The following is a 22,436-nucleotide window of genomic DNA, read 5'->3' as shown; positions in this document are numbered from 1 at the left end:
TTCCTGATGCTGATAATCATGTTAAGCGAAGCAGGGCAACACAAAAGTAATCCAGGATGTGATATTTAAGAAGATGAGCTTTGTCTTTCATCCTTTTAGTAATAACTTCAAAAATACATTCAAAAATAACTTCTTTTGGTGCAAAACATTCCTTTATTGAGAAGCAGGAGCTCTATAACTTTTGTCGTGACTAATCTACAGGGTTTGTAACTGGCATAAAGTCAGTTATTAAAATTTGAATGTAATTCTGATTCAGTTTTAATGAAGACACGAATACTTCCTCTCCTCCCTACAACTAAAATTTAGTTTATACACACGCAAGTGGTAGAGAATGTTAACATTACTGGCTTATTTTCTTTTAGTTGAGTGCTTCATAAGTACACTGACAATTAAGAGGACAAGTATAGATTTTACACACATTAAATAAAGTAGTCATGTAAATTTAATGAAACTATCCTTGAGAATCTGGAAGACCACGAAAAAGACTTTCATTTATTTTTCATCTTTTGTCAAGTTGCTGATAAATATTTTAGATGTAAGGTTGGCCATACTGTTGAAATGTTGAGCCAGCATTGAAAGCAGTCACACGACTCCCCCACCTCAGGCACCTCCGTACACAGGGACCCGCCACAGCTGGACCTGGACAGATGCAGAGAATTCTTCTGGTGCAGGCTGGATCCATAGGGTATGGGCTGAGGAAGGGGCCATATGGTGGAAGACTGGGGCTCGGCAGCAGTGGTCAAATCTGGGGGCTGACACAAAACACACACACACACACACACACACACACACACACACACACACACACACACACACACACACACACACACACACACACACACACATATATACTATATATACGAGAAAGAGCAACAACAATATTGTCACTCAGTCAATTTGAAGTCACCAGTTCTCCTCTCCTGCATGTTTTTGGTGATTGGAAGAAGTTGGGGTACCAATGGGGAGAAGAGGCAAACTCCACATAGAAAAGATCCGAGAACCTTCTGGCTGTGAGGCAGCAGCGCTACTCACTGTGTTGCCGTATCAACCGTCTGTCTCAACTATACTATAGCAACACTCGTTGAAGCAGCGGCATCAAGATTCATAGTTAGTCATGTATTATCTGTTTTAGATATGAATGACAGTCATGCTGCAAATCTTCTTCGCAATACAATGAAAACGGTTTTATTTTGGGTCCTAAAGGATAATTTTGGTTCAATGGCTGAAAGGGAATTTGAGAGTTAGTTGGCCCGATTATCACTCTCATGCAAATCCCCACCCTCTCCTGCTGGGTCCCAGTCAAGTGTGGAGGGGGGCTAGTGGAGGCTCCGCGCTGGCCACAGCTGCTTTCTGTTTCTGCTAAATCACACAGCAGCCATCTGGATGAGGTTGTCGCGGCACAACGGCCTCGAGTTCCTAAGCCTGTCTACAGGCCTGGTCCTCAGAGCCCCGGCCCCTGCCTTCTGCTCCAGTGCCTTCCTGCATGTCTTCGCTCTCTGCTGCCGCCACTTCTCAGAGGACCACAGGACTCTTAAGGTCCTGGACGTGGCACATGTCCACAAGCTGTGTGTGTGTGTGTATATGCATGGGGGAGATCCAAACTATAAGCAGCACACACACTCTTAATCTGTGCATGCAGTTTACACTATCAGCATTTCTTGATATCATAGTTTTATCAAATCGGCCTTTGTGTAAACACCATATTAATTTGTTCTGGTTAGTAAATTAAGATATAATAACACAATTCTTTTCAATTGACAGAACTTAAATGATTTTTATAACCTCAAAAAGAGAAACAAAAAGATGGTTTGGAGCTTCAGGCCATAAATGTCTTGTATCAAATTTTAAAGGCTCGCGAAAACTTAAATCAGCTGCTGTTGGGCATAAAATTGAAAAAAACTGAGCATCACCATGAAATGTTTTTTTTATTTATTTATCAAACATTTTTTAAAATGACAAAAAATAAAATATGCCCCAACAAACGATTTCCCATTATTAGAATTCTGGACAAAAAGCTATAAATAAGTAAAGATACTATACTAAAGAGAATTTAATGTATACCACGTTTTTAATATAAAATGTATGAGTTATAATAAACTGAACATTTGAAATATTATCCATATTATTAAATAATGTTCAGCTTCTTTTTCTGGGGATCTTACAATTCAGTACTTTTGAGTGATGTTACAAACCAACTGATTCCAGTTGAAAATGTTTCCTGACCTTTATAAAATTTTTAGCTAATATTGTTTTGTTGTAAACCTCGCTGTTTGTGACTTTTCTGCTGTGGTGAGATTCAATTATTGGAAATTCCTTCAATTGATCCGTGAATTAAATTCCTGTTTGTCTCAATTCATTTAAAATCAAAATCCTCGTTACCTATTCTGCTGTAAAAAATATAATTGATCAATTTCTGACCATTTTTGATTCAAATGTGATTCGTATCTTCCTACCAGGATTCCTTGTTCAATGCTGAGAACCGAGCACCAAACTGTCAAGAATCCACTTTTACTATTACGCCTTTAGTTTTCCTGTAATTGCAGTCTGTAGTTTAATACTCATAATGATTCCTTTTAGCTTAAAGCCCCTCGAATCATTATTTGAAGAATAACGTTGTGTAATGAATAAATTGTGACTCAAATACCCCCACATGGTATTTGTTCAGCATGTGGAATTACTTAGCATTCATTTATTCAACCCTCACTGTAAACATTTTTTTCAGTGTTCAGTGTTTATCCTTTTCTCATTCACATGCCAGTCATTCACTCTTTCTGGACTCTTCCTTGACAGGTAGAAATGAGCAGCACCTTGAATGGCATTTAAACTTATCATTATTATTATTAAGGTTCCAGAGTGTGAAATGAAACCGCCATAATTCTTGGAAAGGAATCATTTCCTTGTGTCTGACCCTGATTTATGGCTGAGTTTTGTGTTGACTTTTCCATATAACTCCATTAAGTGTTCAATATGCAGTAATCAAGTAAAAAACTAGAAAACAAATATATGTTCCACAAAATATAAATATGAATACAGCTCTGTAATATAAATCTATCACTTGAAATAATGCTCTTCTCCAATTATTTGTGGCATATATGTAAAATATCCTTTATTGGTAACTTGCAGTGAAGCTCCTTTAAGCCTCCAGTGGCTCATTTTCATTTTATGGATGAAATTTAATAAATGAAAACAAAGACACTTCCTGAAAAAAAAAAAAAAAGGTTCCCAGCAGCAGTCATATTTTCATATTTTCACCTCAAACACATTTAGCACAATTGGACAGACAGAGATGCAGCTTCCATTGACTATTCTATAGACAATCATTGATCACCGGAATAAATACAAAAACAGACAGGTGTGTAAATGCGATATAAATAATATGAAGGTTGTAACAAATACAAAATTAGTTGCAATCTTTGAAAGGAAGCGGGGAGTTATTTACATTAATTGATAAGCTATTATTGATTCTATTTAAGATATTTAAATGAATTTCCTACTCTTAAAATCATTGTGGAATAGAATATACACTTGTGTGCCAGTAAGTTGTCAATACAAGGGTGAAACTATTTTTATTTCCATAGAAAAAAAAGGTTGCTGTCTGGTTTTCCAAAAGACAGAAGTACTGTATTTGTACATTTTTATACAAGTTACAATTGCAAATATATGACAAAAAACATATATAAGATGCTTCACGGTAACTGCTTTGTTGTTTTCATTAAACACTATTTCGTTTTTTTGAGCAGACAAAAGTTAAATGGAATTTCTTAATCATTGTTTCCAGGAAACATGCATTCTTTCTATAAAAATACAGCTTTCATACATCAACAGTATACATTTGTATTCCTATACATTGATTACACGTGCATGTCAATGACTGAGTGTGTGTGAGACTCTTTTTCTGATGTAAAACTGTTTGTGTGAAAATATGGTGTGTGTTTGTGGTGGCGGGACTCAGTAGCGGTGCTCCCCTCGCGTTATGTGAGATGAGAACTCATACCGGTCTTGACTCCGGTGACCACAGAGGTTGCACTCGAAGGGGTCTCTGAAACCATGGCAACCCATGTGAATGGTGTACATGACGTGGTCTAAGAAGAGGACGCGGCAGTGTTCACATCGATACGCCTTCACCTGCTCTCCATCGGCCGTCACCACCTTGAAGCCCTCTGAAGCCATCTCAATGCTGGCCCGGATGGCGTCGTACTGCCTCTGCTGCTCCTCCTTCACCAGGGGGAGCACCCCGTTTCTCACCCCCGAGGTGATGTGATTGGTCAGGTAGATGAGGCTGGGGGCGGTCCCGCCTGGACGATCGTCATGGTTACTCTCTGTGTCTGTGGAGTCTTGGCCGCTATGGCAAGGCGAGCCTTCCTTCTCGCTGGAGGCAGACTTGGAGTTAGAAAGCAACAACAGGTTCTCAGCCGCACTGTCTTTGGAAGACAGACCGGCCCCCGTGTGGCCCTCGGGCAACGACTTGTGAACAGGGAACATGGAGGTGAGGCCCACATCTGAAGAGGACGCTGGGGAGGTCTGGACTAGAGGACGGAGGGACTCGGCCCCCAGATAGCTGATGGCACTGTTGATGGCCTGATCGATGACGTGGGGCTGGATCAGTTCGCCTGCCCCTCCGTCGTAGGACATGTCTGACAGACGTTTGTCACCTGAGAGACCAGACAGAGAGAGAACATCAAGGGAAGGCTATGATCTATTAATATACTGTTTGAACATGGATTTCAATTGTCAATAGTCTTGATTCTTGTAGTCTAACCCTGTTTGTGCTGCACACTGCCTACAAAACAAACACGGATGTCATTCCCAGCAGACATTCCCATTGAAGAAAGCACATTAATATGTACTAAGTCTGTGGATTCTTGTATTTTCCGCACTATAAGGCGCACTGGACTATAAGGCGCACCTTCATATAGATACAGTCCTACTCTACTCTCTCTACTCTTCAATAAATGGACTATTTTAAACCTTTTTTCATATCTAAGGCATATTGTTTTATGAGGTGCACCTTCAATAAATGCCCTTTTTTACAACTGTTTTCACCAGATTAGGGTGTACAGCATTGTAAGACGCATAGAATAGAAACTACTGTAGTGTCTGTGGTTGTGTTATGCATCCACTAGATTGAGCTGCGCTGAAGGGATTACATTCACAAGTCTGTGGACTTTTCTCAAATTTCAATAGCCGAGTCACTGCTGGCCAAAAAGAGCCAAAGGTGCGTGGTAAGCTACAATTGATTCGCAAATGTGGTTGACACCTGAAACAGCAGGTAACTGTGGGGGGGGGGGCACCGCAGCTTAGACTTGTGTATTCTGTCTGGGATGCTGACCAGATAGGCAACATCGTGGGGGTTGAGGTTACAGCTGAGAGCTGAGAACTCTTCTGAGAACTCACCTTCGATGAACAGCCTACTTTTAATCTTTTTTTTTTTTTTTTTTTTTTACATATAAGGCGCACTGGATTATAAGGCGCACTGTCTGTTTTTTAGAAATTAAAGGCTTTTAGTTGCGCCTTACAGTGCGGAAAATACTTTAAATTGCGTATCTTTGAAATAGATCTTTGTTCTCACGGTGCCTGTAAATGCATTGCCTCGCTAATCCTGAATGGTACGCATTGAGTGAATACAATCCCCACAGGCCAAATAATCCATTATGTCTGGTGCACTTCTCTGATCCATGTTCTTCTCCGGCAGAATGTTTGGTGGATAATACACAAAAGACATCTGTTTTATGTGTTATAAAATTTACTGAAGTGCTGAAGACAGTCAAGGAAGAGCTCAAGTCTATGGAGATGCTGATGAAGTTGACTGTCGCTCTGGTGTTGCAAGTGTGACTGTGGTTAACCAACTACTAAAATAGCTAGCCTTACTTATCTCGGAAAATGTTTTGATTTAGTTATGAAATAAAATTTTCATACATTCATTCAATCATTTCATTTAATAAGAAATACAGTACAAAACTAATAATGAAAACAATAGCAAAGGAAGCAGATTTCAGCCCTTACCCACAAACTTCTGTGGCATAGTGCTCTTACGTTTAGCTACATTATTAGCTAGTCTGTCTAGCACCAAGGCTCTGTCAGATCCCGCCTGGCTCAAGTCTTCCCTCTGCTCATTCTGGTTGCTTTCATCCTTTATTACTGGAAAGCAAGACAGAGACGCAGATTTCAGAGACAGTGTAATTTGTGTGTCCTGCTAATAGTGATGAACTAGTCTAATGTCACATGGTAGTACTTCTCTCACACTCCTGTGAGACTATTTGTTCATGCTAATGGCCAAAACAGATGCACTCTCACTGCACAATTGCTGAACATTAAATTAATATATTCAGGTCAGCACGTGTTATAAAACTTTGCGTGAGTCTGCAAAAATTGAACCTAGCAGTTTTTCTCCACATGGTACACTTCAGTATTGTATGTATGCGGATCAGTCCTGCTCCCAGTGACCTCAGGTTGATCATCAGCTACAGGTGAAAGCTAGGTGTGTCTCTTGTGATGGACAACCTGTGTAGATGCTGTTCTGGAGCCCCATGCACTTGAGGTAGTTGTGACATCTCTCCTTGTGCTCCTCTAGGGAACTGCGCTGCTTGTAGCTCCGCCCACAGTAAGCACACTTGTGTGGTTTTCCAACTGCACAAGAAAACCAAGTGTTAGTGAGGGGAAGAATAACCTCCTCTGGTTTATATTAACATGGAAACTCAGGAATTTCTAAAATTGATGTACTTTGCTTTAGATATATAATAATTATTACTGAGGTCATGTCTGTATTTTTTTAATTTCTGTATTTTTCAGATGTGACACTTGATCCTTTAATTAAAAAAAAAAAACCATCTCAGGTATGACAAGTGTTTTACCAGCAGATTAATGTAAACGTTCCATTTAAAATAAGAGTTTGAACATTTTACCGGCAGAAACGATTAAAGAAAACAGTAAATAGCAGACTCACATCTTTGGAATTACATTTATTTATAACTATCTAATCAATCATTGAATCAATAAACTGATATTTGATTGAAAAAAAATTGAACAAAAATTACAAAACGAATTTCCAAAAGTTTACTTTTTTTATTTTGGTCACTTCCAATTTCTGCAGCTACGAGTGTTCATGATGTACAAAATCCACAGGTGGAGGTCCAACACTCCCTGCCTCCTCCTTTGTGTTATTATCTGCAGATCCAAACATTACAAACTATTTACTGAGTGTTGAAAACTAGAGCACGCTGGTGCTTTATGTAACTGCTGTTTTTAAAAAATTCAGCTATTTGCTATGTTTGCACTGTTTGTAAAGACAGCCTCAAGTAAGAATGAATGGGCCAGAGACTGAATAGTGTAATAAAAAATGTGAAATGAAATTGATTTAACTATTCAGTATGTAGGGTTTAGTGATATTTTATGTTTTAATATCACTTTCAGCAGGACATCACTTGTACACTTTTGCACCACAAATGGTGAAAAGGAAGATATTTATTTTCTTAGTACTTTGCAGAGCTGAAGCTGTGACAGACGCTGCTGAACAGTTTGTATTGTAGTCTAATCAGGATCAAACTATTCCCAGTAAAGTAGCGCCACCTTGAGGACATTTCAGATTGTTGAAAATTGTCCAGATTGTGTGTTGTGTGTTTATTAACATCAGGTTCTGTAATTTTTTCATGCTTTCCAGCCAAACTGGGACTATCGCTCGCTCATCATACGTGACGGTGTCAGCCCTCCTCAGACTGCATTGCCATCCAGGGGTTATTATGGGATGTGGACAGTGGTGTAACTGTACATTCATGTCTTACAGATAATAACACACATAGTCGGAACACAACTTGTGACAAAATATTGACTCTCATGTCAGTCATGTTCAGTGGCATTTGAGAGAGGTGATTAACTCGCACCATGTTATGTGATCGTTGTCTCATGAGCCACAGTGTAGAGTAGTGGACGCTGTAGCTGCTAGTCTACCCAATGAATGATTCATCGTAGTCATCATCAGAATGACGATTTAGTCAGAAGCCACCGGTGACTACTTCAGAAACCTGCTGTTACAACAAACCAAACTCTCTGGAAGAGTCCCTCTGTAGACGTGGAAGCATCACAAAGCTCATACTTTTTTCATAAGTAGCTACACAGTCAGGAAAACACCATTTTGAATATTACAAGCAAACCTTGGTTTTCGAACGCTTTGGACATCGAACAAATTGGAATTTGACCAAAGAAATTTGGAATTTTTTTTTTTGTCTTGGAAGTCGAAACAAACGCAGTGACATCCATCCTCCACCTCCTCTCCCTCTCCAATGTTCACGTACGCCAACTGCTCACCACCACAAAGGTAAACATTCTCATCTTTATCGTTCTTATGCTTTAACTGTAATGTGCTTTTTATTTTAGTTTACTGCATTCAATAATTTTTCACTTAATTTGCGTTCCATTGCCTACGGTACGAGTTATGGTACCGTAAACCTCTGTCCAAAAGACGACGGTAACTCGTACCTTAGGCTAACCTGATTACGTTGATGTTTTTTTCTTTCTTTCTTTCTCATGTTTGCTTCTTTCTTTTACATTTCTTTGATATGTTTCATTACTATACAATTTGATATATAAATGACATTATGAAATAACATATTATGTTGAAAAAAAATATAGTTTTCTAGCGTCTTGGAACGGATTAAGACCATTTACATTATTTGTAATGAGAAAAATGTATTTGGAATTTGAACAAAATCGGTATCCGAACAGCTTTCTGGAACGAATTGTGGTCGGAAAAACCGAGGTTTGCCTGTATATCCATCAATTTGCCCTTTAACCCCTTTAAAATCCCACGTTGTGTGAATTTTCCTGAATGAGGCCTGAGCCCCCCCCCCCACCTGGTTACACCACTCAGCAGGTCACTGCACCACGAGTGCAGCAGTGTTCCAATGCGGTTGACTTTGTGGGCTCACCTGAGTGTGTTCGTAAATGACCAGTGAGGGCGTCCCGCCGGCGACAGGCGTAACTGCAGAGGTGACACTTGAAGGGTTTCTCCCCTGAATGCAGCTTGATGTGGCGCAGCAGATTGCCCTTCTGGGTGAAAGACGCCCCGCACTGGCTGCACTGGAAAGGACGTTCACCTGAGGACAAAAAAAAAACAACAACACATGGAAAGTACTGTAAATAGAAAAGGAAAAAATAAAATAAAATACATGAAAGCTTTTTTTTTTTTTTTTAAAAGATTGGATAAAAATCTGCAGTGTTTTCATGATGCAAAACATTTTTAGCATCTTCAAAACTCCACATTGCCTGACCCCCCCACCCCCACCCCACCCCCTGCTGACATCAGTCATAGTACAAAGTGTTCGTAGGAAACGTGTGACGCTGCTGAAGGCAGGCGAGGTCACTGCCTTACAAGGAATCCTGAGTGACAGAACAAGCCGGATGATGGAGTATCACCGGGGCAGAGAGCGATCCAGTGGGACGGTTTCACAGCGGAGCGACACTGTCTCCCCCCTGCTCCCTCCTGCCCCCGATAACTTCTGGTGCTCTGATCGAACAAGAGCCTTTCAGACTCAGCCTGCCAGTTCCGTAATGCACCATTGCCTAGGTCAATTTGATCTGAAAATCTCATTTTTTCCCCTCTCCTTCATCTCTAAAATAAGAGCATGCACATCACAATGCAAATTCAGTCTAATTTGAATAAAGCGAAGGAAACACTTTGTGTTGAGAGCCAGTCTTCCTGATCAGCGCTTCTGGAATAAACCAATATCCAAGTCTCTCTGGTGTTGTGGCATTCTGTGAGAACGTTTTAATATGGCTTTTTTTAAAGACCCCCCCACCCTCCACCACCACCACCACCACACAAAATAAGAGTCACCAGTGAAGCAGCAAAAATGTATAAAAAAGGAAATTCATTAAAAAAGCATTTCAAGACCAAAGACATATCACAGAATATTTTCTATTTAAATAGGAGGCACTTCATTATATCTTTTATTGTACTGTCTTTTGCATTTACATTAGTCTAGTGCTCCTTTCTTCTATTTTGAGTTTCATTAGTTTCTAAAGCTTGACAGTTAAGTGCCTTTTTCAAAAATGTTCCCCACCACTGGTTTGGCTTCATCACAATAGAATATCAATTTTGAAATTTGAAAAAAAAACTTTTAATAGCCAGATATTTGTCAGTTTCACAGAGGATTGTAGCAGAAATCCGGTTCATGAGTCTCCTCAGCTCAGGGTTGTTACTGCTTCTTAAACAGTCAATAATTTAGATGAACATTAATTGACGATAATGGTAATAATGGCTCTAAATATATTTCACACACTCTAGGAAAATCTACATGCATGCAGCAAAAGATGCCACAATTACACCAGCTATTAACAGAAAGGTTTAGCTCTGCTGTTTATTTCTTGATCCCTATGAGAAATACAATAAATATTCACCTTATGTCATTTAAAGGCCATGGAAATACTACAAATCTGCATGGGAGCCACAGTGGACAACGTTCTCCACACCTTTACTCATCAATCCTGTCATGCTGACAATAACATGGGTACAAAAGTAGGGCAAGAAGTATTTCAAACGGCTTACCGGTGTGGCTTCGCTTGTGCACCATCAACACATTTGGCCCAATGCAAACTATCCCACAGATATCGCACTTGAGCTTCCCATTGGGCAGTCGGATACTGCCGACCGAGGAGAAGGCCTTGACTTCGGGGCATGGCTGAGAGCCGTTCACCTTGGCCCCGGAGGCATCGATCACGCGCAAGTCTTCCGCACACTCTTCCTCCTCCATGCCATTCATGTCACAGGCCAGCCCATTCTCCTCATCATTGTGAGCCTCAACTTTAATGTTAAAGGCTGGAAGAGAGGGCAGGAGGGGAGGGGCTGGGTTACGAGAATGATTCTTTCATGATACTGTATACTTCAGATTGGTAACTATCAGTTTATTATTGGTTATTATCAGTGTGATGCTGATAATGTGACAGCAGAGAGATAAATATATATTTTTTTATTATTTATGTTTGATCTGGTCTGAAAAACTTCAGAGAGAAAACAATTCTGTGAACCGATTCCACTGAACTCACAGAATGGATGTTTTCTGATACACCTATAAATCCACTTAACCTCATTTACTACTATTATTATTATTATTGTTATTATTATTATTGTTATTATTATTATTATTATTATTATTATTGTTATTGTTATTATTACTACCATTATTATTATTGTTGTTGTTGTTGTTATTATTATAATTATGATTATTATTATTATTATTATTGTTATTATTATGCTTTACAGATGAGCCTCTCGGTCTGTTTGTTTGTTTGGTCTGACTTTTATTTATACAAATAAATAAAAAAATTCATATGTAAAATTGTTTGTCATGTTTTTAATATACATTTTTAAAAATTTCAGGTAACTTATTCATTGATTTAAAATTGACTGTGATCTCATTAACCTAATATTTTACACCATTAATATTTCTCACAGAGATGAATTTTAGTCAGTGTGGTTTGTTCATTCTATGTCTGCTGGTGTAAATGCTCTCTGTTATATCAGCTTTGTAATCACAAATGTTCTTTGGTGCATTACATCATTTTCGCATTAACCACTAGGCTGCATCAAATCTGCTATTTTTGTTAATTCGACTGAGAGAAAAGTCAACAGTCACTCATGGCCCATCATTATGTCCGTAGACTCTCCTGCAGAAAGCTTTTTAACCTGGCACGCGGCAGAAATCATGTCTACTGGTGGAGGAATTCAGTGATGAGATGAAGAAACACACAGATAATCTCACACCGTCACACTTTGGTGAAACAAATGACAACAAGATCAACAGGAAACAGAGACACAGGAAACTCTGTCATGGCAGCAGCCTGATTTCCACACGTCTCTACCTCTGTTTGTACAACTGCAGAGGAAGAAGTGGAAATCATGAAATATAGGAATCTATGGAAAAGGGGAAGCTTCAGAAACAGGGCCTTTCTAACTGAAATACCAAGAATTATGGAGAAGTGACAGAAAAGGAAGCACAGGAAAGGAATTGTAAAACAACCTGTAACTGAAACAAGTTGTTTTTTTTGTTTTTTCTCACTGCTGGAGTCGTTTTCACTGACAGACATGAAGGGACACGAGTCCTCTCACGATCACGCATGAAATGTGGAATAAAAAATCCTGAGGTGCACATAGAACTTTACCACAGAGGGTTTTTTTTTAAATTTGCTCTTGTGTGGAAAACTATATCTAATCTATTTTGCTTTTGAATGTTTACTGTTGCATGAAAACTGTCAGTTAATTTATCATGAAATTAAAGAGATCATTTGAAAAATCTACTTACATATCAGGTCCTGTCACGTGCATACATTTGTATTTTTATTTGTAGTCATGCATGTTCATTTATCTGCTATCTGTAGCTCCAGTTTTTATTTAGGTGTGTTTACTCCTTTATTTCTATAGTAAATATTCTAATACTTTCTTGATTTATATTTTAACATTCAACTCATGATTAAAAAAAAAAATTCAGTGTGTTCTGTATTTATATAGCCTGTATTTAATGACACTAGAGGGTAGTTTCATTCACAATTCATCCAGCGCAACATCTGAATAAAGCATTTTCTAGCTCGGAAATGTATGTCTTTGGACAAAAATGTTTTAGATTTTAATTAATTTAGCTGCTCAACAGTCTCTTTACATTCCTCCAACCCTCGATTAAGTTTTTCTCAGCAAGCTGCGATTAGCTCATGGTATAAATGATCTTTTGGTTGTTGCCAATTTACTGTGTCTGCAAAGGTCAAAAGGCAACAAAAACAACAACAACAACCCGCAGAGACCAGCGTTACTCATCATTTCTACATTTTACACTGGAAAACGCGTTTGTGAATTTCTTGCATGCAGCAGACTTTTCAAGTTTGTTACGTTTACATCTCACAGAGCTCACATACAAAAAGGATTTTGTGCAAAAGTTTGGACACACATTGTCCCCCATGGCGGTGCATTGTGAAATTGTGGGAAAACTTTTCTTTTCTTTTTTTCAGGTATCGAATATGCTCTCTTATTTCAGTATTGTTGCAACAACGCAATAAAAAAAACACACAAAAAAACAACAACTCAGTTCCCAAATGCAGCAATGAGGCTGTGGGGCGATCAGAAGGGAACCGCGAACACTGAGCTGCCATTCACTTCTCATGGACATGGGGAAGTAACTGTTGGGAGTGTGAAAAAAAGGCTTTTGACTTTAATATAGTGTTTGTCACAGCTACACATCCAGAGTTGGGAAACGAATATCAGAACAACTTTAAACAGTTTGCAATAAAATGATTTGAACCTGATGATCAGGTTACAGATGAAGGGGAAACAAATTCTGCAAACTGAGAATGAAATAGTGAAAAAACACTGACTTTAATGCAATAGCATCTGTGTAAAAGATGCATTTTTTCCCCCATAAAATAAAAAATATATCATGTGACACTGACAGAATTTGCTTAAGGAGAAAACAGACTGTCTCGTTCTGCAGAGTGCAAACATGGAAGCCTGCTGGAAGTTCCTGTTACTGACTCGCGGACGCTCTCACTGCCTGAAAATAACCCTGTGTGCACATAGTGGAACCACATGTGCTAAAACCACGTAAGTAACACAGTCAACACGACATGCAAAGAACACCAGAAGCTGCCTGATTTCCCTTCTCACACTCTTTTTAAAAAGTCGCCTCAATGTTTTTCATGAACTCGACTCAGCTCTTCGTCTCTGAAACGACTAAAAACGTCTGAGTCGCTGAAAGTGAAAGAGAAATCATTTCACTGGGAGGCCAATAAGCGTGACTTTTGCCAGATATATCTGTTATTTTTAGTATTACTGAGAATTTTAAATACTGTATAATGACCAGGAATAAAAACTTAAGCGTAAATAGCTTCGCCCAGATGTACGAACTTCCCTCCCGCTCTCAGCTGTACGACTTTGTAACAACGCCGATGATTCCAGGGTGTGAAGATTTATTTGAAGCAGGAAACAACTTGTGTTTTGAGGTTTTGAGCTTTTGATACTTTAAGGCCCCCCATGCACCACATATCAACCCCCCCCGACCCCTCCATTGTCCTTTCTGAGCAGCACAGGATCCTGGTTGCTAACTCTTGGTAACTCTTTCTTGCTTTCTCCACAGAGGCGATGATGCATAGATATCAAGACTTCCTTTTTTTTAGTCCCTTACTCTCTTTCTCTGTCCTTATACAGACACATTTGTCATGTGAATACTATTTATGGGCTTAACAGTAATGCACCTATACTGTTACTGTGATCCACGCTGCCTGTTATAACCTCTCCTCTTCATCAGCACTAATGAAAGATTTAAATCATCCGCTTTATGACTGTTTACCATTTGTCCCCAGATTCACCTGATGATCTAAAAGTGAATATTTTCTCCTCTCGCTGCTCATTCATTCTGGATTTGCAGAGATGTGCGTTTTTAACTTGAGTTAAACTAAACTGGTGGGAACTTTTTTTTTTTTTTTTTGCTTTTTCCTGCTTCACTCTGATATCTGAAGACAATAGTTTCAAAATGAAACTGCTCAACTTCTGTGAATTAGTTTGAGAAACCAGGTCATGATTTCTGGAGAGAGATATTACTGATGGAGTCTTCAGGTTTTTTGCGTCAGAACGAAAAGTGAACTGTTTATTATATTTGGCGCAAAGATCTGAAACTCATATTAAATGAATTTATCTGAATGACTACAACTTAAGGAAAAACACAGTACGTAATTATAATTTTGTGGTGCATTTTCCATTTAACGTGCTTTAATTATTCATATGATTGATGCACGTTCTCAGAAGAGCTCTTCACCCAACATCTCTACAGTTGTGAGTAAACAGGAGCTTTTGTGAGTAGTCATGTGTGTGTGTGTGTGTGTGTGTGTGTGTGTGTGTGTGTGTGTGCAGGTGTGTGACCTATATGGTGTATAGTGATGTGCTGATCTCTCTCAGATTGGCTCTGGTCCTGAACTCTTTATCTCCAGGAGTGTTGAAACTGCCTGTGTCAATTTTGTTTGCAGGAAACTCTTGCGCATCCTATTTCAGTTTCCGCCCACATTTTATTTTTGACTGTGCTGCTTAATCTTTGTCATTATCTAAATGTGTGGAAAAATAACAGCAAGGTTTCAGATATTGTTTTGGTTTTTTGTCATCGTGCAATAATTTTTTTTCGTAATTTACCTGTATCTCTTATTTATATATGATATGATATGATATGATATGATATGATATGATATGATATGATATGATATGATATGATATGGTATTATATTATATTATATTATATTATATTATATTATATTATATTATATTATATTATATTATATTATATTATATTATATTATATTATATCATTTAAAATGACTCAAGCTGTGACGTTTTTGATTTAGTGTCTTCTAAGTGTGATTTTTCGGAATAAACACAGTAATAATGAGCAAAAACTGTTTTTATTTATCTTTTTGTAACCATATGCTAAGTCTGATCTATCTTAATATCCTTTTTTAACGCAACAGCACTCACTCAACAATAATAATCTGAAACATGGCCCATGTGCGCATGTCTGAGATAAACGCACCTCACCAGTGGGAATCACTCTAAGCAGGCTCCATCCTTATTTTCACCATGATATTCCCTGGCTGGATGTTCACAAATTCAAATCAAGGCCACATTAGCTATTCCTTAAGATTCAGCTTGTTAATGACATGCCATGGATCAAAAGGGGGTTTTCTTTTTAACCTTTTTTCTTTGCCAATGACCTAAATGTGTCTCTCTGCAGCATTGAATTAATTTTTCCAGAAGGTTTTGATGAGGCAAATATCTTCTAATGGATGTGAAGAGAATTAAGCTCTAAAACCATTATTATTGGTTGGTTTTTAAAAAAAAAAAGATATTAAAGAGGACAGATAACCATTTGAATGCTTTGGGAATTAATATGGTGACACTCAACCTATATGAAATCACATTTACATTAATTTATTCTCCATTTTCACACATTTTCACAAGCATCAGTGGTGTTTGTGACCAAAATGCCTCCTACCTTTGTCTCCTCTATTGTTGTGCTGGAGGGTGGAGCCGGCTGACAGGTCCTCGGGGACGGCCATGGGCTCCTCTGACTCTCCGGACATCTCGGCGGCAGGGGGGGTATCCCTGCCTGAGAGGGAGGGGGAGGGGGGGGTTACACACCATCACTCACCGTTGCAGTTCCTCAACGTGCCTCATTCAGAAGAAGCCAAATTACCTTCTGTTTGTGAAATCTATTGTATAAACCTTCACCAGTCCTCAGCTCAATCACGCGGCGAGGCGTCTTACCTGGCATCTGGGGCATTTCCTGGGACTCCTCTGTCTCCATGCGGTGCAAATACTCTGTAGATGTAGACGTGTTTAACTTTAATCAAGTGCCGGGTGAAAAAAACAACATTCTAAAAGCTGAAGTGGCGTACAGGGTGTGATTTCAGCGTGACTCGGTCACCTCAGTGAGATCTATTGTCACCGCTGTAGACGCACCAATGCCCCCCCCCACATTACATTACAAAGAATTACAGACATTTTCATTACTGGTCTGACAGAGAGACCGGGTTTGGAAGAAGTGGTTTGGCTTCAGCTGATGGTGATGGCGGGGGTTTGCGGGGAAATGGGCTTTCAGACCAGATTTGTTATTTATTGTTAATGTCCTGCCATATAATCATCCAAAAATGCAAAACTGACTGCCGCAAAATTAAGCAGAAAATTAACTGGCCCCCCGGGGTCACGAGGATGTGGGTGTTTGCCATGCCCCAGCTGATTCGCGCTCATGTTCTCTCTAATTTAAAGTGAGCATGCATCGATGAGTCCGCGGCACCGGGGCGCAGACACACGATGAGAAACAGAAGAAAGAGATGAGGAGGAGGAGGAGGAGGAGGAGGAGAAGAAGGACGACGAGAGAAAACAGAAGGACGAGCAGTCAGGAGACCCAACGCAACAGGAAGGAACACAGACACCATGAGAGGCAGAAAAAAACAGGCGGACAAGTTCTCCTTATTTGATTTTTTAGAAGTGAATCTTTGGCGAGGGGCTTAATATCTGAGGAGTCACAAGTGCTTGTGGCCCCATTAATAATGGATGGCCCCAAAAGGCCTAGCAGCAGATGGGCCCCCCGAAAGCCTCAACGACGCTTCAAGAAGCCCTTGTCGGGGGGCCGCTGCCCCGGTCCAAGCAGCCACTCAGGGAGAAGTGAAGCTCCTGAAAATAGCGAAACGAGCCCAAGGGAGAAGGGGAACTTAGGCCTTCCTGTTTTACTGACAGATGGTTCCACACATTTGGAACAAATATAGTGGGAAGCGACCGAGCCGCTCTGTCGCAACGCACGATTAATGTGCAGAGTCAAGTCAGGAGCGTGATGGGAGGAGAGGGTCAAAGGTCACGGATTCAGATCGTTTGGTGCATTGCTGCGTCTGCATGTGGACTAATGGGATATATTCTTATATATTTATTTATTTCTGGGCAGATGATGTAAGGGAAAACACACGTGTGTTTGCAGCGGTGCTTCCTACATTTTAACCCCAAGCCGTCTGCGTCGGCGTGTGCAGAACAAAGTGATTCTATCATGTCGGGGGTTTTTTCCCTACTTGTTGAAATGAAAAAGTTGTTGTCTATTTGTAGTCACACTTTTTAGATCCTGTTGTTACCGATCGTTTCAATGCGTGAACTGAACTTGTGACATTTAGCAAAGAGGGACTGGAAAGTCTCTGATCTGAATTTTACCAAGTGGGGAGAGGTAGGAAGAGGCTTGTGGGCTGACGGAACTTTTTGCACGTCTTCCTCTGGGTGGAGATGAGAAATAATGAAAACCGTTAACAGATACTGAGGACCACACCAGCAAAGTGTGGATATGCAGGAGGAGGGTTACAACTCTGGTGTGTACGCCAACTTCATGTGCAATCAGAATGAATAATGAATATGTGAAGAAAACATAAAGGAAATTAAAAATGTTTCATTTTACTTTCTTTCAGTTGAAATTAAAATGTTATTTTAGATATTTTGTATCATTAAAATAATTACATTTACATCATTAACAATATTCTACAATGTTTTGATACTATCTGTTACATTTAATGGAATAACTGAAGCTTTATAAAAGTAAAAATTTAAGCCTGAGGTAACTTGTCTTATATGTGTTCATGTTTAAGTTACGACAATCCGCTCTGTGGCCGCATAAAATGTTTCACAGCATGTGAATACACCACTTGAAGAAACAACAGTGACATTTCATCAGTGTTGTGGAATAATAATCCTAAGATTATTCAATTTCATGCACAAAAAGAGCCGTAATTCAAACTACCAATTTTCTTAAAGTTTCCACATATTTAATGAAAAATATCAAGATCTGTCCTTGTTGTGGGATTAATGAGTGCTTTCTTAACAACCATTAGAAGAGATGATCCTACATCTCCAGGTAATGTGCGTATTGGTCACCTGTGCTCACATCTCTTTGGGATCCTCATCAGTAATCCGTGGTAAGTGGGTAGATAGTGTAAGCGGATGTGAAGGGAGTGTAAAGGTGCACCGGAGAGAAGTTTCCTTCATTTGCATCTGACACACTTCACTTCTCTGCTATTCAGGCAGTACAATCATTTTAATAACTGTCTGCCTTCCTCTGCACCCCCCCCACTCCACCACCCCTCCCAGGTCAGTCCACTGACAAGAAACATGAGCTGTCTGCTGACACATTCTCACCACTTCTCTTCCCACCTGAGTTACGAGAAAGTCTCATTTTTTCAGGTATTGGGGTTCAGATATAACAACCCAACAAATTGGCCATCTTTTCTTTCTTTATTTTATTTCTTTGGATATTTGCGTTTTTAGTCTGCTGTGAGTGAATTTCACTTCCCTGAAATGTTTCACACGTAAGAAAATAAGAGCTACTTGGAAAAGAAAAAAAAACTTCAAATTTTGGTTTAAATGTTTTTTTTCAGATTAAAGCAATACTCAGTTACTTGATGTCAAGTTACTTTAAAGATATATGGATGCGTAAAGTTATTGATGCGCTCCTGATTTGATGAACTGACAGCACGGCTCGTATTTTTATGGGTTTTTGGGTTTTTTTTAATTCACAGAGAATTAAAACAAGTTTTCTTGTGCGCGTTGACAGCGATTTTTCTGTTCTTCCACCTGAACGTCAGTATTGTGAGTTTTCTTGACCTCTGTTCCACTCCACCTGTGTGAGGACCTGATAAATACCAGCCTCTGAGGTTGGGTTTGGAATAGTGATTATAAAAATGAACGGAAAAACCACTGAATTTACGCGTTTTTAATGTACAGGCGATGGAATATTAAAATTAAAAAAAAAAAAAACAGATTGTGCGTCCTGATTTCCTGTTTTAGCGACGTTAACATATTTTTCACAAGTTTAACAACCTCTTTTACATCCTAATGAACAGTTTTATATTATATTGAAAAGTTTGACATCATATTGATGCGACTTTTACTGGAAATGATTTTATAAAATTCCTCTCAGACGCGGAAGGACAAGTTTAAGTGCGCGCTGTTGCAACAGGTGCAACAACTAAATATAAAACCTAAAAAGGTTTGTAAGTGTTCAAATATTCTGATGAAAGCAGTAAAAAATTGTATGAAATATGCAGGAAAAAATAAAATATAAATCTGAGTTATGGTGAAATAGTTTTCCATGATCCCAAAAGAAATATTGATGGAAAATAAGGATCAATCATCTAATCCAGTTAAATTGTTGATAATTTGCAATTGACACGTATAAAATGATCATATTTTTCTGTGTTTGATTCTACTTTGTTTCTGTTGAGCCGCCACACAGCAGAGAGAATAACGCGCACTAAACGGGATGTGATGCTGTGGCGCACACCGAAAATAACAGGAGTTTTTCCAAACAAGGGCAGATGTCTCCTTTAAACCCCCAGAAGCTCATTTCACAAGTCTAAAACGAATGTTTTAAAAATGGTGCTGAGGCAAATAAATAAAAAAAAAATTAAAAAATGTGGGTGAAAATGACATTACCTGCTATTCCTTGAGTTTGCAGTATGAAGTTCTTCCAACTCTCCCCAGGTCCATATGAAGAAGGGCGCAGCGCCGCGGCGGCACCATGGAGCTGTGCCCTGAGTCCCTCCCCTCTCCACTGCATTTCCTCGTTCCAGCCCAGCATGACTGTATCTGAGCTCGACTGGGGCATTTTGCTTGCTTTTATCCGCAGGCCGAGTCGAGCCACCGAGCCCTGGGCACTCAGCTTTGTGCCGTGCCAATAAAAGCTGACACCCAGCAGACCATCACTGGCAGCCATGCATGAGATGGGATGAGGCGCGGGAGGAGAATGGACCATTCATTGTTTATTTATTCATTCTAACCGAATGGGGGTGGCGGGGTGGGGTGGGGGGGACTCCATGCTTGCATATTGCACAGCTCTGCTTCTGTCACCTGTGCTGAAGTAGTCAATGAAATTAACACAACCGCTTCCATCCCATTCATTTAGGGTTCAGCCCTTTGTCTCCAGCGATATCTCCTTTGTGCCAGAGCCTCTCTGCTACCCCATCAGAAATAATCCAGAAGGTAGATTTCATCCTAATCTGGACAAATCCACCTTCAACATGTTGTGGTGTAAACACACCGTCTTCTCTGTCACATGGTGCACTTATACATGGTGATGTTTCTGACTGTAACTTCGCTTGTTCTTTAATTTGTGGCACAGGGGTGCATAACACGACGCCACTGGCACGGAGTTCAAATTCATTTTAGATCAATCAATCAATCAATCAATCAGTCAATCAACCTTTATTTATATAGCACCTAGTCACATCAGCAGACATTTAAAAGTGCTTTAACAGACAGAGAAACCCAACCCTCCAGAGCATAAGCGACAGAGGTGGGGGAAAAACTCCCTTGTTGAGGAAGAAACCCCGGGCAGGACCCAGACTGGAGGGCGGTCATCCACCTTGACCGGTTGGGAATGGAAATACACTGGGGATGGAGACAGGACAAGGAAAAAAGAAGGAGACAGACAGAGAGAGAGTGGCAGATAGGCCGGATAGAATTTTCGGTCCACATGGTGCTGTAGTTGCTGAATTGGGGGGTGGGATTTCCAGGCCTTTGGATTTCCTGTCTTCCATACTTGTTCCCCACCTGTGGAGCAGAAGCACAGAGACAGCAGCAGGATCTAGCAGGTGAAAAGTCACATTTAGTATCAATAGGAAAAGCAAAGGAAGAGAACCAAGAGAAGCTCCAGAGTAATTAAAGTAACTCCCTTTAACGGGACAGAGAGATCTTCAGTGCCACGGTTAGCGTCTACCAATGACGTTACATGTTAAAAAAAATTCTGTTTGTTAGCAGAATGTGTTAAAAGATTTATGGGTTTCAGGGAAAATTTTGTGATTGAATGAAACATTAAAAAAAAGGAAGATCAACAAAAAAATTTTTTTCTGGATGTACATGTTGATCCAGATTCATCTCATGATCTCATGATTGCCCCTTCAAGATTCCACACATCACATCTAGACAAACTAAAAAAAAAACCCCATGACAACTTCTTTGATATTTTTCAACCCTGAGATACAAATTAAAGTTCAGAACATCAAACGTGAATCAGGAAACTCACCACAGGAGTCTGGTGGTCGTACTCAGGAGCAATCCATCAACCCCCCCCTTCTAGAATTATTCTAGAGACACTCTTAACTACATATAGTACAGCGAGATGGCTGTTATACAGACCCTCTTAAAATGTCTAATGATGACTTTACAATATTTATATAATTTATATAATGTAATATTTATATAACTCCTATTTTAGGCCACAGTGATGAGTGCCTATAAAATCATTAAAAGAAATATAAATTGTACATTAATACTGATGGAAACCCTGAATAAATAATGAGCTAGAACAGCTCACGTCTCATTTTCACATATGTCGTGTCATAATCTCGTACAAAAAAAAAACTGGTGGAGTGGACCTTTGCTGTAATTGCTGTTTTTCAGATTACTAATGTAGTCATTTTTTTTTTAAATGCAATATAATATATATGTTTTTCTGCTGATGGAGTTACAGTTTATTCTTAGTTAGCTCCCCCCCCCCTGTCGCGACTGTTATCCCAGTATCCCGCTGCCCCAGGCCCCCACAGGGCGACTCTTATCTCAGGAGAGGCTGCGTGTGCTGGATTGCTGAGTCACCTTTCGTGGGAGGTTGGCCTTATCTCGAAAGACGTGCAACATTCAGGCAGTTGATTGCAAAAGGAGGAACTTTTGCGCAGGAGCACTGCGGCCTGTTGTGTCTTCATGGCCAGAATACAGGTTGCAACAACGCGTAGGACTTCCTCTAAGCCTCCCAGCTGCTTCGTCCTTGAGGTCAGACCTGGTAGCTTTGGACATAAGTGCTGCAGGATGAGTAAAGAGGGAAGACCTGCCGCTATAAACAAATGGAAAAGGGTCCAGTCATAACTATTATCTTAAAGACCCAGAGATACTG

The 22,436-nt window shown here is 39.7% G+C and overlaps 1 protein-coding gene across 2 annotated transcripts; it reads right to left on the bottom strand.

Annotated features, from left to right (window-relative positions):
• Window positions 1-3,219: 3,219 nt before the first annotated feature.
• ikzf1 (IKAROS family zinc finger 1 (Ikaros)) lies at window positions 3,220-20,264 on the bottom strand. 2 transcript variants are annotated; one of them, XM_068327096.1, is made up of 8 exons: window positions 19,985-20,264; window positions 16,286-16,339; window positions 16,014-16,127; window positions 10,541-10,810; window positions 8,922-9,089; window positions 6,502-6,627; window positions 6,004-6,138; window positions 3,220-4,652 (listed from the first exon to the last, which is right to left on the bottom strand). In XM_068327096.1, exons 1-8 carry the CDS (start codon window positions 20,262-20,264, stop codon window positions 3,949-3,951), a joined length of 1,851 nt encoding a protein of 616 aa, XP_068183197.1. In that variant the 3' UTR covers window positions 3,220-3,948. The 2 variants fall into 2 exon arrangements, with proteins under 2 accessions (XP_068183197.1, XP_068183198.1); XM_068327097.1 differs by lacking the exon at window positions 19,985-20,264 and having other exon boundaries at window positions 16,215-16,339.
• Between the last annotated feature and the right edge of the window lie 2,172 nt (window positions 20,265-22,436).

Source organism: Antennarius striatus, chromosome 11 (assembly GCF_040054535.1).
Source record: "Antennarius striatus isolate MH-2024 chromosome 11, ASM4005453v1, whole genome shotgun sequence".
In the NCBI taxonomy this organism is placed as follows: domain Eukaryota; kingdom Metazoa; phylum Chordata; class Actinopteri; order Lophiiformes; family Antennariidae; genus Antennarius; species Antennarius striatus.
The sequence above is the reverse complement of the archived record's forward strand: the minus strand, read 5'-3'. Positions and strand labels throughout refer to the sequence as shown.